Here is a 16,034-nt window from a genome sequence, read left to right as displayed (position 1 = left end):
TACAAGCCCACAGAGAGCGGCCTGCTGCCACACAGAGTGTGGTCCACACACCGCTCAGGGTTCCCGACTCTGCGAAAGAAGACACGCAAGACTCCACACCGCAGTCCTTGCATGAACAAGAAGTGACTCCAGTGTCACAAGCCTCCATAGTGAGTTCGTGGACAGACTCCATGATAGAAGGAACGCAAGACTCCAGAGCGCAGTCCTTGCACACACAAGACATGGCTCCAATGTCACAAGCCTCCGCAGCGAGCTCATGGACAGCCTCCACAATAGAAGCAACGCAAGACTCTGACGCGCAGTCCTTGTAGGAACAAGACCATGAGGGTCTAGCAACCTCCTCTGACCAACTAGCGGCAGACGATGCAAGTCTGCCATGCTCAAGTAAACAGCAAGAAGACTACGACAGTCTACCACGCTCCAGTGCACAGCAGGACGACCATGACGGTCTATCATGCTACAGTGAAGAACAAAGCGACGATGACAGACCAAGCCCAAATGAAGGACAACAGCAAGACAATGACAGTCCACCCACATTGTTTGCACCACCAGATGAAGACTCTGACAATTTACCCAACCCAAGTGAACAACAAGCAGCTGCTGAGGATCTACCCACAGCATGTGAGACGAGTGACGACAGCATCCTACTTCCCATGCAAGATGTGCAAAGTGACAGACCTCAGCTAGTGTGTACAGAGGCACTCGACGATCACTGTGAGACAACTGGTGACACCATGATATTTCCACCCTCATTTGCTCGAACCTCTCCACAAGTCAATGCATTCCTGCATGTTTCAGACGTGCAGCTTCAAGAAATCTCAGCTGAGTCCAGTGAACCTGCTAAGACTCCGGATGGGGAGCATCCAACAAACTAACACCAACTCAGTTAAAACAGACCAGACTCCAGATGGGGAGCAACCAAACGCCGACTCTGATTCACGTAAGCCAGACTTTACTCCAGACAGGGAGTGCCGCAACCTCAGTGATGGCACACTCCGGGTGACAGCAGATGCCACAATGACAGGAGATGGATCACTTAACAATTACACTGCGTCAGTAATAACAAGCAGTGGCTACATTCCAAGAGGAATACACCAATATTCACCACAGCTATATCCACACATTTTCTCCACACCAGCAGTGCAGCCAATGACAGCTCATGCTGGACAAACCCAGTATTCAGGCATGCAGCAGCCAGCAGTCTAGGCAGCACATTCTCAAACAGGCCAGCACTACGGATTGCCCACTAATGGAATCAAGACTGAAGGAGGACTACCGCAAGCGCAATCTGCACTACAGACTGGATGCCTTAGTTACAACCCAGGATTTGCTGCACCCCAGCCTGGCCAGACGGCATATTCCTATCAGATGCAAGGTTCTAGTTTCACACCATCACCAGGTATTTAAGCGAGCAGCAATTCTGTTTCCAATTCGACAAGCTTCAACGGTTCTCAGCAGGATCACCCTTCCAGCACAGCATGTGGCCAGAACCAGTATGTACAGTCTCATCCAACTTCAACATATGGCACATCCATGACCTCGAATGATACTGTTGATGGTACCTCTTCAACGTCAACACCTTATCAGCTACAAGATGCCATCCGACAGCACCATCACAAACATCGAAAAAAGAAAGGGACTCCAAATCAGACAGCAAAGTGATTTGACCACTTCTTGGTTCCTGTGGCACAGGGACGTTGATGGCGTTCATAACCAAGAGAGACATTTGACCATGGTGATTTGATGGTTTTTGGACTCACACAAATGATTTGGACTTATTGTTTAATCACTGTTCCCGTGACTTGTATATACCTTACCTTAGCTACCTGTTCTTTGTTCAATTTTCTTAAAGTGTACAGAAAATATGAACATATAAAAAAGGGAGGATGTGGTGATGTGCATCAATGTAAATGCATGTAGGCTAGCTAGACACTAGAGGGAGCACCAGAAACATCACACACACACACACACTTAACCAATAGATCAGATAGATAGGACACGACCAATAGACATTCACGATACACAAGGAGGTGACACGACCACAGGGGGGCAATACACCAACCCATATATAAAAGACACCACACACATGATCTGTCTCTTTCCAGTGGAGACAGTCAGTGAGTACAGACACAGGGTTGATTCAATATTACACCCACCACGTGGATTGCAGCAACTGGTTAGTCAGTCTGGGTAGCTATAGTAGGATTAGCAGCAGTGTGGAACCCGAGTAATAGAAGTGTAAATAGTTTAATAAACGTGTTGAAGTTATCTCCACGTCTGAACCTTCCTTTGTTAAGTGCACCACAAGGAAGCCGCTTATGTTACACCTACAACATAACAAATCAACCCGGACCTCCAAGCATTTGGTAAGTTTTTGAAGGCTTTTAAAGCATTCGCTCTCTCACTTTGCCCTCATTCCCACCACTCCCCATCCTTCTTCATCCTTGAATTATCCATTTAACCTCTCTTTGCCAGCCAACCTTTTCTCATAAGTCGATTTCTTCCCCAGTTAATTTTTCATCTACTTTCCTCCTTTTCTCACTCTGCTTCCTTTAGATGGACTTGAAGGACGAGACTCAACTGAGTACAAACCATGTTAAAGCCACCTTGCCTAATTTAGCCTTTAATCCTGGTATAATTGTGGTAAATTTGTGTTGTGCCCCCTCGAAGGCCACTACATCTTTTCCGAGTTACAGTAGCTATATGGAGTCAAAGCTGAACACAGGAGTCCAGATGGACTCATGGGTACAGCAGAAACACCACTTCATTCACTTTGAATTCGAACCCCCTTGAGATAGTTTTTCTTTCCTGGGATGTGAGCATCCCCGCAAGGCAAGTATTTGGTGCTTATCCCCAAATAAATAAATTCCATGGCCCTTTTTGATTACTCATTGTACCTGTGTGATAGCTTTTAACTTAATTGACCAACTTGGCCCTCTTTTGGGTCTGCTGTCAGGAGTGCTGGATTTCCTTGACAACGCCTGCCTTCAGATCACAATAAATCTCTCGTCTGTCTGAGACAAGAACCTAGCATTTGAAATTTACCTGTTAAAATGGTATGTGCACACTAAAGTGTGGATCCGGGAAGCGTCGCCCTGGAATATTTTAACCCCACACGTGCCCTTTGTATAAGGGGTCAAAATCAAAGCTCACATTTTAATCGATTGAACATGGAATGATTTCTTTTTAAATTGAGGTCTGGTTATTGTAAGGAACATATTGATGGTCCCTGCAGTTTACAGATATTGAAATGAATATAATGCTTTTGTGTCACATGGTCATTCAAATGGTCAGCAGTTACTTGCAATGAACATGAGGGGCGGGATTCTCCGCAATTGGCGCAATGTCCGCCGACCGGCGCCAAAAACGGTGCGAATCAGTCCGGCATCGCGCCGCCCCAAAGGTGCGGCATTCTCCGCATCTTGAGGGGCCGAGCCCTCACCTTGAGGGGCTAGGCCCGCGCCGGACTGATTTCCGCCCCGCCAGCTGGCGGGAAAGGCCTTTGGTGCCCCGCCAGCTGGCGCGGAAATGACTTTGCCGTGCGGCGCATGCACGGGAGCGTCAGCGGCCACTCACGGCATCCCCGCGCATGCGCAGTGGAGGGGGTCTCTTCCGCCTCCGCCATAGTGGAGACCATGGCGAAGGCGGAAGGAAAAGAGTGCCCCCACGGCACAGGCCCGCCCGCGGATCGGTGGGCCCCCGATCGAAGGCCAGGCCACCGTGGGGCACCCCCTGGGGCCAGATCACCCCGTGCCGCCCCAGGACCCCGGAGCCCGCCCGCGCCGCCTTGTCCCGCCGGTAAGAGAGGTGGTTTGATTCTCGCTGGCGGGACAGGCATTCCAGCAGCGGGACTTTGGCCCATTGGGGGCCGGAGAATCGCCGGGATTCCAACCCCCGCCGAATATCCGGTGCCGGAGAATTCGGCAACCGGCGGGGGCGGGATTCACGTCAGCCCCTGGCGATTCTCCGACCCGGCGGGGGGTCGGAGAATCGCCGGGGGCTGTCGTGAACCCCGCCCCCGCTGGTTGCTGAATTCTCCGGATATTTGGCGGGAGTGGGAATTGCGCCGCGCCAGTTGCCGGGCCCCCCCCGGCGATTCTCCGGCCCACGATTGGCCGAATTCCCGCTGCTGGAATGCCTGTCCCGCCGGCGAGAATCAAACCACCTCTCTTACCGGTGGGACAAGGCGGCGCGGGCGGGCTCCGGGGTCCTGGGAGGGGCGCGGGGCGATCTGGCCCCGGGGGGTGCCCCCACGGTGGCTTGGCCCGCGATCGGGGCCCACCCATCCGCGGGCGGGCCTGTGCCGTGGGGGCACTCTTTTCCTTCCGCCTTCGCCATGGTCTCCACTATGGCGGAGGCGGAAGAGACCCCCTCCACTGCGCATGCGCGGGGATGCCGTGAGCTGACGCTCCCGCGCATGCGCCGCACGGCAAAGTCATTTCCGCGCCAGCTGGCGAGGCACCAAAGGCCTTTCCCGCCAGCTGGCGGGGCGTAAATCAGTCCGGCGCGGGCCTAGCCCCTCAAGGTGAGGGCTCGGCCCCTCAAGATGCGGAGAATGCCGCACCTTTGGGGCGGTGCAATGCCGGACTGATTCGCGCCGTTTTTGACGCCGGTCGGCGGCCATTGCGCCGATTGCAGAGAATCCCGCCCCAGAAGCTGGCTAAATTTGATCCATTCTCAACAAGAGGGCAGTGAACTGTTCTAGTCACTATGTAAAGCTACTGTGTACCCAGCATTTTACAATATTACCGCACAGACAAATGAGCCCATTGGAGGAAAATGGTACAACTTTTAGAGAGAAAAGGGATGAACCGATAACAAAATCGCACACCAGTGAATTTTACAGCACTGTTGCTGATGGTTACAGAGCAATCTTCAGTGCAGACGTTTCCGTCCCCTGCCAGTCTTTGTGCTGGTCCACTTATAAAGCATGAAACATGAGGCGCGGAATATATGTTTTCAGTTTTGAATGTTTGTTTTCATCTGCAGCTCTCAATGATAAAGTCCATCACTTTCGGATATTTACCTCACCAGAGGGAATGTTGTATCTTCATGAGAATAAAATGTTTCCGACAATTAGTGATCTTTTGGAATTCTACAAAAGGGATTGGAGGACCGTTGGGTTTCCAATAACAAACCCTTGTGCAAAGGTATGTATTGCAAGTTTGTGCTGCGTAAAAGAAAACTGTATGAAAAAGTTTGCGATGTACAACTTTATTACGTTCAGGGAGCCTTTTCCAAAATCTTCTGTGGGTAATTAAAAAGACAGAATGTGTTGTGGATTGCTTTATCTAAAGTGACATTATCGCCCGCATGTGATCTGGAAACCATGAAATGATTGTTTGAAATTTCCTGCTGACCTAATGATATTGCCTGGTTGATTTCATTGATTTCTAAAACTTCAACAACAGTTTCATCGTACATTTCATGGAGCAAGAAGTCTCAAGACGCTGAAAAAAATTAAACTTTGAAGTGGAGAAGCACAAAGATTTTGGTTGAACAACTTTTTCATATCTGTACATTAAAATACATTCTATTAACTCCCGGAGTGGACTCACTCACAACTTGGCTCTTCCTGGTCAGATTACCTGGTCAGCAGATCATCTGTGATCTATCAGGCTGTCACCGTATGCATAAGTCGCCAAATAACAAGACCTTCCACTCAACATAGTGCAGGAATTGTTTTGTACAGAACAGTGGGCGTCATTCTCCGACCCCCCGCCGGGTCGGAGAATGGCCGTTGGCCGCCGTGAATCCCGCCCCCGCCCCCGCCGAAGTCTCCGAAGGGAGAAAAGTCGGCGGGGCGTTAATGGCGCCGCTGCCGCGGAGAATGTCACGGGTCTGCGCAATGCAGCCGATTTTCGGCCTGCCGATATTCTCCCTTCCGGATGGGCCGAAGTCCCGTCGACGTGATGACCGTTCACGTCGACGTGAATCAAACCTCCTTTTCATCGGCGTGACCCGGTGCTCCAGGCTCACGCCGACCAGCGAGGAGGTGAGTGACGGCCTGGGGGGTTGGCTCTGGGCAGGAAATGGCGTGGCCGCAGACTGATTGCGTGAGGAGAGGTGTGTCTCGGCTTGTGTGTGTGTGTGTGCGGCGGGGGGGCGGGGGGGGGGGGGGTGGTTAGAGTAGGCTGGGCTCCGGGGGAGTGCCGGGAGGGGTCCGTGCCAGGGTGGAGGTTGGGGGTTGGGGAGAGGGTCCGTGCCGGGGTGGAGGTTGGGGGTTGGGGAGGGGGTCCGTGCCGGGGTGGAGTTTGGGGGTTGGGGGGGGGGTCCGTGCTGGGGTGGAGGTTGGGGAGGGGGTCCGTGCTGGGGTGGAGGTTGGGGGGGGGGGTCCGTGCCGGGGTGGAGGTTGGGGGTTGGGGGTTGGGGGGGGGGTCCGTGCTGGGGCGGAGGTTGGGGAGGGGGTCCGTGCTGGGGTGGAGGTTGGGGGGGGGTCCGTGCCGGGGTGGAGGTTGGGGGTGGGGGGGGGGTCCGTGCTGGGGTGGAGGTTGGGGGGGGGGGTCCGTGTCGGGGTGGAGGTTGGGGGTTGGGGGGGGGTCCGTGCTGGGGTGGAGGTTGGGGAGGGGGTCCGTGCTGGGGTGGAGGTTGGGGGGGGTCCGTGCCGGGGTGGAGGTTGGGGGTTGGGGGGGTCCGTGCTGGGGTGGAGGTTGGGGGTTGGGGGGGGTCCGGCTGGGGTGGAGGTTGGGGAGGGGGTCCGTGCTGGGGTGGAGGTTGGGGGGGGGTCCGTGCCGGGGTGGAGGTTGGGGGTTGGGGGTTGGGGGGGGTCCGTGCCGGGGTGGAGGTTGGGGGTTGGGGGGGGTCTGTGCTGGGGTGGAGGTTGGGGGTTGGGGGGGGGGTGTCCGTGCTGGGGTGGAGGTTGGGGAGGGGCTCCGTGCTGGGGTGGAGGTTGGGGTGGAGGTTGGGGGGGGTCCGTGCCGGGGTGGAGGTTGGGGGTTGGGGGGGGGTCCGTGCTGGGGTGGAGGTTGGGGAGGGGGTCCGTGCTGGGGTGGAGGTTGGGGGGGGGGTCCGTGCCGGGGTGGAGGTTGGGGGTTGGGGGGGGGGGGTCCGTGCTGGGGTGGAGGTTGGGGGTTGGGGGGGTCCGTGCCGGGGTGGAGGTTGGGGGTTGGGGGGGTCCGTGCCGGGGTGGAGGTTGGGGGTTGGGGAGGGGTCCATGCCGGGGTGGAGGTTGGGGGTTGGGGAGGAGGTCCGTGCCGAGGAGGGTGATGGGAGGGCAAATGAGTTGGTCCACCTGGCCAGGTGCCAGCCTCCAACAGTTGGACCCATGCGGTCCATGCCACCTGGCTGGGGGAAGGATGGGATATGGGCAATGATGACATGTCGTCGTTCCCCTTCCCCCCACCAGGCCGTCATGTTTTCAGACCATCCAGCGATGTTGGCCGCCGTGGTGGCAGCCGCTCATGTCTATGTTGCCCTGGATGAGGAGGAGGAGGAGGAGGAGGAGGAGGAGCGTGCCAGAGAGGCGGCGCAGGCTGCCGCAGAGGGGCAGGCGGCAGCCGCCCAGGCTGGAGGGACACCTGACCGACAGGATGAGGAGGGGGAGGAGGACGTCGCGGCCCCACGGCAACGGAGGCATCGAGGGCGCCCGGTGTGTACCGGCCCCGGCAGTCATACCAGGACCTCACGGACCGGGAATGCAGGAGGAGACTCCGGATGAGCCGGGAAACCGTGGCACACATCTGCCACCTGCTGGCACACCTGTCACCGCGTGGCACTGGCGGGGGACACCCTCTCCCCGTGTCCGTCAAGGTTACGGTGGCCCTGAACCTTTATGCAACGGGGTCATTCCAGGCACCGAGTGGGGACCTGTCCGGCATATCGCAGACATCGGTGCATCGGTGCATCCGGGCAGTGACAGATGCCCTTTATGCCATGGCGCACCGCTACATCCGCTTCCCCGTGGACCGGGCCAGTCAAGATGCCCGGGCCGTGGGCTTCTCTGCCGTTGCCGGGTTCCCCATGGTCCAGGGTGCGATCGATGGGATGCACGTCGCCGTGCGGCCACCTGCAGATAACAGGGCCGTGTTCACTAATAGGAAGGGGACCTATTCGATGAACGTACAGGTGGTCTGCGACCACCCCATGATGATCCTGCACGTCTGCGCCCGTCACCCAGGCAGTGTACACGACTCATTCGTGTTGTCGCGGTCATCCATCCCCGGCATGTACGAGGGACGCCATCCCCGGCTGAGGGGCTGGTTGCTGGGCGACAGGGGCTACCCATTGCGATCGTGGCTGATGACGCCTATAGGGAGGCCACGCAATGAGGCGGAGAACCGCTACAATGATGCCCATGTAGCGACAAGGGGAGTGATCGAGAGGTGCTTTGGCGTGCTGAAGATGCGTTTCAGGTGCCTGGACCTCTCTGGGGGCGCCCTCCAGTATCGGTCAGATAGGGTCGGCCGCATCATTGTGGTGTGCTGCGTCCTGCACAACAAAGCCCAGCAGAGGGGCGATGTGCCGCAGGCAGAGGAGGGCGGAGTGGAGGAGCAGCAGGAAGAGGCGCAGTCCTCCCCAGATGAGGCGGATGGGGGCAATGGTCAGGGCAGACGGGGTAGACACAGGCGGGTGGCTGTCCACCGTTACCGGCTGGCCCAGCGGGCACGGGACAGACTGATAGCCGCCCGCTTCACTGACTAGATGGGCGTGGGAATCGGGTAGTATGGCCACAGACCGCACACCATGGCAACAGCCGACCACCCACACCTCCCACCCATCCACCCACCCAGCACCCTCACCCCCCTCCCCAACCCCACACACCCCACCCGCATGAACACCACCCCCCCCCCCCCAATTGCCGATCCACCGGCGGCACAACGGGCCGGGCTCACCCAGTTGCGGGTGGACGCGTGTCTATCGCAGGCCATGGAGGATGATGACAACCCGCCCTGCGATGAGCTCCTGGCTCTACATCGTTGGACTATGTCTGACCCATGGCCACAGTACCACCATCCACCCGGACCATCCCTGCATGCGGCTGTGACACTGCAGCGCACGGTCCCGTCCTCTGCCCGGGGGATGTTGATGGCGGCCCGGGGGAAGGGGGCAGACTCACCTGGGGCTGAGGTAAGACCACCCGTCACACACACACTTGCGCTCAACGTACATGACACGCCCGCACACTTTGGACAGAGCACAAAGGCAGCTTCGGTAGGTGTAGCATTGACTTTAATAACCAAAGGAGTTCATGCACGTGCCCTAGCCCCTAAAACTCATCTGTGCCCTGCACCCGTGCCAACTTACTCAGTGTCTAATTGTTTGGCCTTACGGGCCCTTTGACTACGTCTACGTGGTTCCCCAGACGGTACAGCAGAACTGGAGGTGGACTCCTGTGATTCCTGCCCTCTGACACTGGATCCCTTTGGCGGCCGTTTCCTGGGGCGTCCTGGCCTAGATGGGCCAGGCTGCGGCCCGGGCAACTGCGATGGCGAGCTGCCAGCCTGTCCTGCCCATTGCCCACCCGATGCACCTGGGACGGAAGGGGGGGAGTCCGAGGTGTCGCGGTGTACCGGGACCTCCCCTACAGAGGGAGCCGGGACGGACCACACCACCCCCTCCTCCCTCGGGGTGCCCCATGGCCCCCAGGCCTCTACATGGGTGGGGGATGCGAACGGACTGGCCATCCGATGCGCCCCCGATATCTGGCGCTGCCAGTCCTGGAGGCCCGTGCTGGTATCGACAGGGGTCTGCAGGTTTGCAGCCATGGAGCCCAGGGGGTTGTCAAACCCTGTCTGTGACAGTGCGACGCCGGCTCGCACATGGCCACTGGCGCCGATGCCCTCAGCGATGGCCTGCTGAGACTGGGCCATGGCCTGCTGAGACTGGGCCATGGCCTGCAGAGACTGGGCCATGGCCTGCAGAGACTGGGCTATGGCCTGCTGAGACTGGGCCATGGCCTGCTGAGACTGGGCCATGGCCTGCTGAGACTGGGCTATGGCATTGAGCGCCTCTGCCATCTGGCGCTGGCACTGGCTCATGGCCTCCTGTGAGAGGGCAGCCATTTCCTGGGCCACAGACGCCGCCTGCACGGAAGGCCCCAGGCCTCGCAAACCGTTCCCCATGTCTGACACCGTCGCACCCATTGCCTCCACCGCGGACGCCACCCGTGCGGTGTCAGCCTGGGTGGCACGCAAGACCGGGACCACTCCCAGCTCCTGGACGCGGGTGGACTCCTCCACCTGCGACCGCAGCCACCGCAAGCTGACCGTCACCCTCTTCGCTCGTCTCCGGGTCGGTGGTTGCATCGGATCTATGTGTGGGTGTGGTAACTGCAGGAACCCGGGATCCATCTGGACGGCAGATGTTCGCTTGGCCTGGGCTGCCCTCCGACCGCCCGGTCCCTCTGCTGCTCCTACCTCCACCTGCTGTACCGGGACGGCTGTGTCGTGCGCACCAGTGAGTGTACCAGACGCCTCATCACTAAAGTGCCCAACCGTGGTGAGTGTTTCTGCGATGGTGGAGGGTGTTGGTGACAGCAGTGGCGTTGTGTCGTGCTCTTCGTCCCACTCTGACTCCATGGCACTTTGGGGTGGGGGTTCGTCTCCACCCATCCACTCTGAGTCACTGTCCGGTATTTCGTCTTCCCGGGTAGGGGTGTCCTGGGTAGTGCTGTCCCGGGTAGTGCTGTCCCGGGTAGTGCTGTCCCGGGTAGTGCTGTCCCGGGTAGGGGTGTCCCGGGTAGTGCTGTCCCGGGTAGGGGTGTCCCGGGTAGTGCTGTCCCGGGTAGGGGTGTCCTGGGTAGTGCTGTCCCGGGTAGGGGTGTCCCGGGTAGTGCTGTCCCGGGTAGGGGTGTCCTGGGTAGTGCTGTCCCGGGTAGTGCTGTCCCGGGTAGTGCTGTCCCGGGTAGTGCTATCCCGGGTAATGCTGTCCCGGGTAGGGGTGTCCCGGGTAGTGCTGTCCCGGGTAGGGGTGTCCTGGGTAGTGCTGTCCCGGGTAGTGGTGTCCCGGGTAGGGGTGTCCTGGATAGTGGTGTCCCGGGTAGTGCTGTCCCGGGTAGTGGTGTCCCGGGTAGGGGTGTCCTGGATAGTGGTGTCCTGGGTAGTGGTGTCCTGGCTCGGATGTGACGGGGGCCTGTGGCTGCCCCCCTCATCGCTGGGTGGTCGCTCCCGCACGTGACGGGGGTGTCGTATCCCTGTTACTCCAGGTCTCTCCGTCTCCCGTGGTGTGCGAGGGGCATCCTGCGGGCGTCGCAGGCTGGAGGGTCCGGGTCTCTCCGTCTCCCGTGGTCTCCGAGGGGCATCCTGCGGGCGTCGCATGCTGGAGGGTCCGGGTCTCTCCGTCTCCCGTGGTGTGCGAGGGGCATCCTGCGGGCGTCGCATGCTGGAGGGTCCGGGTCTCTCCGTCTCCCGTGGTCTCCGAGGGGCATCCTGCGGGCGTCGCATGCTGGAGGGTCCGGGTCTCTCCGTCTCCCGTGGTCTCCGAGGGGCATCCTGCGAGGGTCGCATGCTGGAGGGTGCGGGTCTCTCCGTCTCCTGTGGTCTCCGAGGGGCATCCTGCGGGCGGTCTGCATCTGCGGGGATGGGTGCCTGGACGTTTGGTCCTGCGATACACAATGAAGCATGCATGGTTAGACATCAGGCAGTGATCAGGTGATACGGGGGAGGGGGATATAGGGGAGGGGGGATATGGGGACGGGCTGTTGGTGGCTCACTTGCTCGTGGGCCCCCGACCTCTGCATCAGCAACTTCCCGGTCCTCAGGTCCGCCAGCCAGTTCCAGGGCCCTTTCCTCGTGTACGGTCAGTGGCCTCTCATCAGCGGGCCCTCCTCCAGTCCTCACATGCTCCCTATTGTTGTGTGCGCGCTTCTCCTGTGGGGGGGGTGGGTGGTGGCAGGGGTAAAAGGCAACAGTGTTAGGCAGGTATATGAATGCACGCCATCGGTTGCGCGTGCATTGCAGAGGTTAAGGTTAGGGCTGGATTCACTTGGGGATATGGGGGAGGGGGGATATGGGGGATATGGGGGAGGGGGGATATGGGGGAGGGGGGATATGGGGGATATGGGGAGGGGGGATATGGGGGAGGGGGGATATGGGGGAGGGGGGATATGGGGGAGGGGGGATATGGGGAGGGGGGATATGGGGGATATGGGGGAGGGGGGATATGGGGGAGGGGGGATATGGGGGATGGGGATATGGGGGAGGGGGGATATGGGGGAGGCTCACCCTGCCTGCTCTGACGAGGTTGTTCACCTTCTTGTGGCACTGGGTGCCTGTCCGTGGTGTCAGGGCCACAGCGGTGACGGCCTCTGCCACTTCCCTCCACAGACGCCGGCTGTGGCGTGGGGCAACTCTGCGGCCGTGCCCGGGATACAGGGCGTCCCTCCTCTGCTCCACCGCGTCCAGGAGCACCTCCACATCGCGTGACTCGAACCTCGGGGCTGAGCGACGGCCAGCCATCCAGTCGGGTGTTGCGGTCGGGTGTTCTGGTCGGGTGGGGGGGAGCTGCGCGGCCTTATGAGCCGTCACGCCGTGCAGCGCGTATGACGCTGCACGGCGTGAACCACTGCGCAAGCGCGGATCCCGTTACGTCGCTGCTAGCCCATTTCGGGCCGGAGACTATCGTCCCATTTTTATGACGTGACGCAAGTGGGATTTGCGCCGTTTTTTGCGCCGATCGGCGGACTTTCCGCCGATAACGGAGAATTTCGCCCAGTGTGTCTGATAATAAATAGGAACTGTGGTACAGGTCAGGAATATAACAGCACATAATCTTCAGCTCTCACCACATAGCCATTTGGGTTTTAATTTGCACACTCAGCTTACTTGAGGATCCTCGCTCCGTGTGGAAGTAGGTTACACCTCACAACAATGGGTATATTTTGAATTGTAGTTGCTGTTATTATAGCCCAATATGTTTGTGTATAGAAACATCTCTGAAACAGCAAACTAATGAATTACTAGGTAGTCTACTCTTTTGATGGTATTTGTTTAAGGGTGGCTAGGCGACACCGGAATTCTCTGCTTTTCTTCAGGGAACATAAGACCATAAGACATAGGAGTGGAAGTAAGGCCATTCGGCCCATCGAGTCCACTCCACCATTCAATCATGGCTGATTTCAACTCCATTTACCCGCTCTCTCTCCATAGCCCTTAATTCCTCGAGAAATCAAGGAACATCATGGGATATTTACTTCTCCCTGAGTAGGTAAGCGAGGTTGTCGATGTTAGGGCCATTTTTCTGTGTCCTGCACCTTATCCGACTCTACCCCTCCACCAACCCCTTGCTAGACTCCAGTGCTCTGGGCCTGAAAAGTCCACAGATCACCCATACCTTCTGCCCTGAATGCAGATCTGATGCAGACCTACCCCTCTGGCAGAACTTTGCACTTAAAGCTGGTAACAGAGCAGTAGTAGCCAATCTAAGAACTCTGCAGCTACACCCCTGGCAGCCGGCTGCTGGGAATGAAGGATTCAGAAGCTCATGAAAGAAGAGCATTGTCCCAGACATCTCCAATTGCACAGCTGTCCCTCACTACAGCACTGAAATATACCCAGAGATTACAAAGCCTATAGTGATGTCAAAACCCACCTCTGGAACCCAAATTCACTTATAAAAGAATCTAAATATTCTATTTCCCCATCTACAATTAGGTTTACCTTTCTTAAATGCGGGAATTCATAATGGTTTCCAGATATGATTAAATTGGAATCTACCTCAGTAAATATTCACGTCCTGGAGTTTGAATGTTGAATCGTACAGTGCCTGTCATATTATTCTTTCATGTTTTTTTGTTAAGTACATATTAAAAGTCTATTACTGTTTTGGCTTACTTGCAGCAGAATGTTTATATAGCTGATGAATGGGAAAGGCCCAAGGATGAATTTACGTTGCTGCGGAAACTGGGAGAAGGCCACTTTGGAGAAGTCTGGGAAGGTGTTTGGAAGGAAAATCAACATGTGGCAATCAAAATGCTTAAAAAGGGTTTGTGGCATGATGTGTTTATGAGATGGGATGTGTGATGTCCAGAAGGTGGGCTTGGGTGTAATCTGAACAAATGCACAAATTCACAATTAGTTTTGAAGAGAAAAGGCTAGCTGTAGATATGTAAAATTTGAAGATCCTTTAATTCCCTATGGGAAGTGAATAACCTGATTTAAGGGGCGAGATCTTCCGGCTGTTCACATCGGCAGGATCTTCCGGGTCACCCCCGCCGCAGGTTTTGGGGCGGAGTGGGTTGGATTTAATTGGAAATCCCATTCACAGCAGCGGGACCAGAAGATCCTGGTTACGGCCAACAGAGGGCTGCTTCCTTCCGCCGAAAAACACACTGCAGGAAGGCCAGTGAACCTCCTCCAAGATGTTATTCTGAATGAATGTAGTTGAAGTGGCAATAAGCCAGGATAGTTTTCTGATGTTCCACCCCCAGTGTAGAGCCCGTCTGGAGTCTTAAATACAAACAGAAAATGCTGAAAAAACTCAACCGGTCTGGTAGCATCTGTGGAGAGAGGAACAGCGAGTCTTGCCAGCCACAACGTAGGTCACACAATCAGCGTTATAGTACCAGAGGCCTATCTCCAACCCATGGTTCTGCTTCATGAGGCTCCCTGCCAAGAATTTCACCGTACAAAATTATTTCTTCATAAACTGTTCTTTAGAGTTCACATAAGCTATGAAAGGAGATCTTGCAGTTAATTAATTAGATAACCAAAAACTGTGTAGGTTAGAAACAGAATGAAATAATAGTGTTCCTGAAAAGCTCCTGTAAGGCACACATACAAAGTAAAAATTATTTCTCCTCCTAATCTGTTCTCTATGGCGTTAACATCACCCCCATGTGATGGTGTCAAAATGTTTTAAATGCGGTGCAACCAATATCAGTTAGTATTTTTATTCTCAGGATGTGGGCAACACTTCCAATTATTATCTGGCATGCTCAGGAAATGGGGGTACTAGTTAATCAAAAATGGCACGTAACTGAGAGTTGCATTACCCCAGACACAAGGCAAGGTGCAGCATTGTCTTTGAGGGGTTCAGGGGGAGGAGGGGGAAACAGTTGGAGGGCCCCATCACGGCAGGGCATCCCAGTAAAGATTCAGCTGGCAGTTACAGATGGACTTTTGAAAAAGAATTGTACTGTCAGTGTGGTATTTATAAAGGCTTGCAGACAACGAAGGTACAAACAACCAAAAACTTTATTGGAAAGGTGTTTAGTCTACAGACTGTTAGAATAGAGTGCCTGTTTGCCGTTTGCTAACGGCTGCTGATGTCATCAATACGTCATGTGATCGGACTCTTAACGTGACCTTGTTCCAACTAGGAACAAACATGAATGTACACTTTCTTCCCCCTTTACATTCGAGGTTCCTGCAATGAAACTCAATATAACATTAACAATCAAAATTTACAATATGAATAATTAATAAACACAACAGTCAATAAGTTAGGCCTTCCTGAGGACATCGCTTTCTGTGTGGTTGTCAGTGAACCTTGGGTTTCTGCTTATTCATGCCGACTGCAACCACTGGTGATTTTGGTCTAGTTTGGACGTCAACTGTAGTTGTTTTTGCCAGAGCCAACGTAGTGTTCGTAAGTTGACTCGGTGTTGAAGTATCCTCAATTGGGATACTGTCTTCCACAGTTATTTCTGGTATAGTCAGGTTTTCATGAATGTCTCGATCTTCATTTGGCACAGTTTCTTGGTTGCAGATTCTTGGTTGAATCTGTCTCCACAGAATATCATCCCAGGTTTGAACAATGTAGGAGACCAATTGGTCGGTGCGAAGAACGATGGCAGGTATCCACTTCTCACTGGTGGTATAGTTCCTTGCCAATATTGCCTGACCTTTCTGAAAAACATGGTATTTGGCCCTGTTCTCACATCGCAAAACCTGACTGCAGTTTCCTCTCAACAATTTCTCTTGTCTGAGACGGCTTCAGCAACTCAAACAGTGTGTGTAACTGACACTTTGCAATGAGTAAGGCCGTAGAACTCTGGGTTCTCGAATGTATTGTATTCCTGTCTGTCATCGGGAATTGGCTTAGACATTTAGACAATGATCCTTGCTCACGAGTTACCTGCAATTAATGCTTCATTG

General features: G+C 55.7%; 1 protein-coding gene across 3 annotated transcripts in view; it reads left to right on the top strand.

Moving 5' to 3' along the window:
• Positions 1-16,034, top strand: part of LOC140428452 (tyrosine-protein kinase Srms-like) — a 95,754-nt gene that overhangs the window by 35,136 nt on the left and 44,584 nt on the right. For 2 of the 3 annotated variants that reach the window (XM_072514929.1, XM_072514927.1), the window contains exons 3-4: positions 4,990-5,150; positions 13,776-13,920. In XM_072514929.1, the coding sequence (XP_072371030.1) occupies positions 4,990-5,150; positions 13,776-13,920 (306 nt within the window). The remainder of the gene's footprint in view (positions 1-4,989; positions 5,151-13,775; positions 13,921-16,034) is intronic. The other variant, XM_072514928.1, reaches the window with a different exon arrangement.

This window comes from Scyliorhinus torazame, chromosome 8 (genome assembly GCF_047496885.1).
Source record: "Scyliorhinus torazame isolate Kashiwa2021f chromosome 8, sScyTor2.1, whole genome shotgun sequence".
NCBI classification, from domain to species: Eukaryota; Metazoa; Chordata; class Chondrichthyes; order Carcharhiniformes; family Scyliorhinidae; genus Scyliorhinus; species Scyliorhinus torazame.
This window is presented reverse-complemented; position numbering and strand designations above follow the sequence as displayed.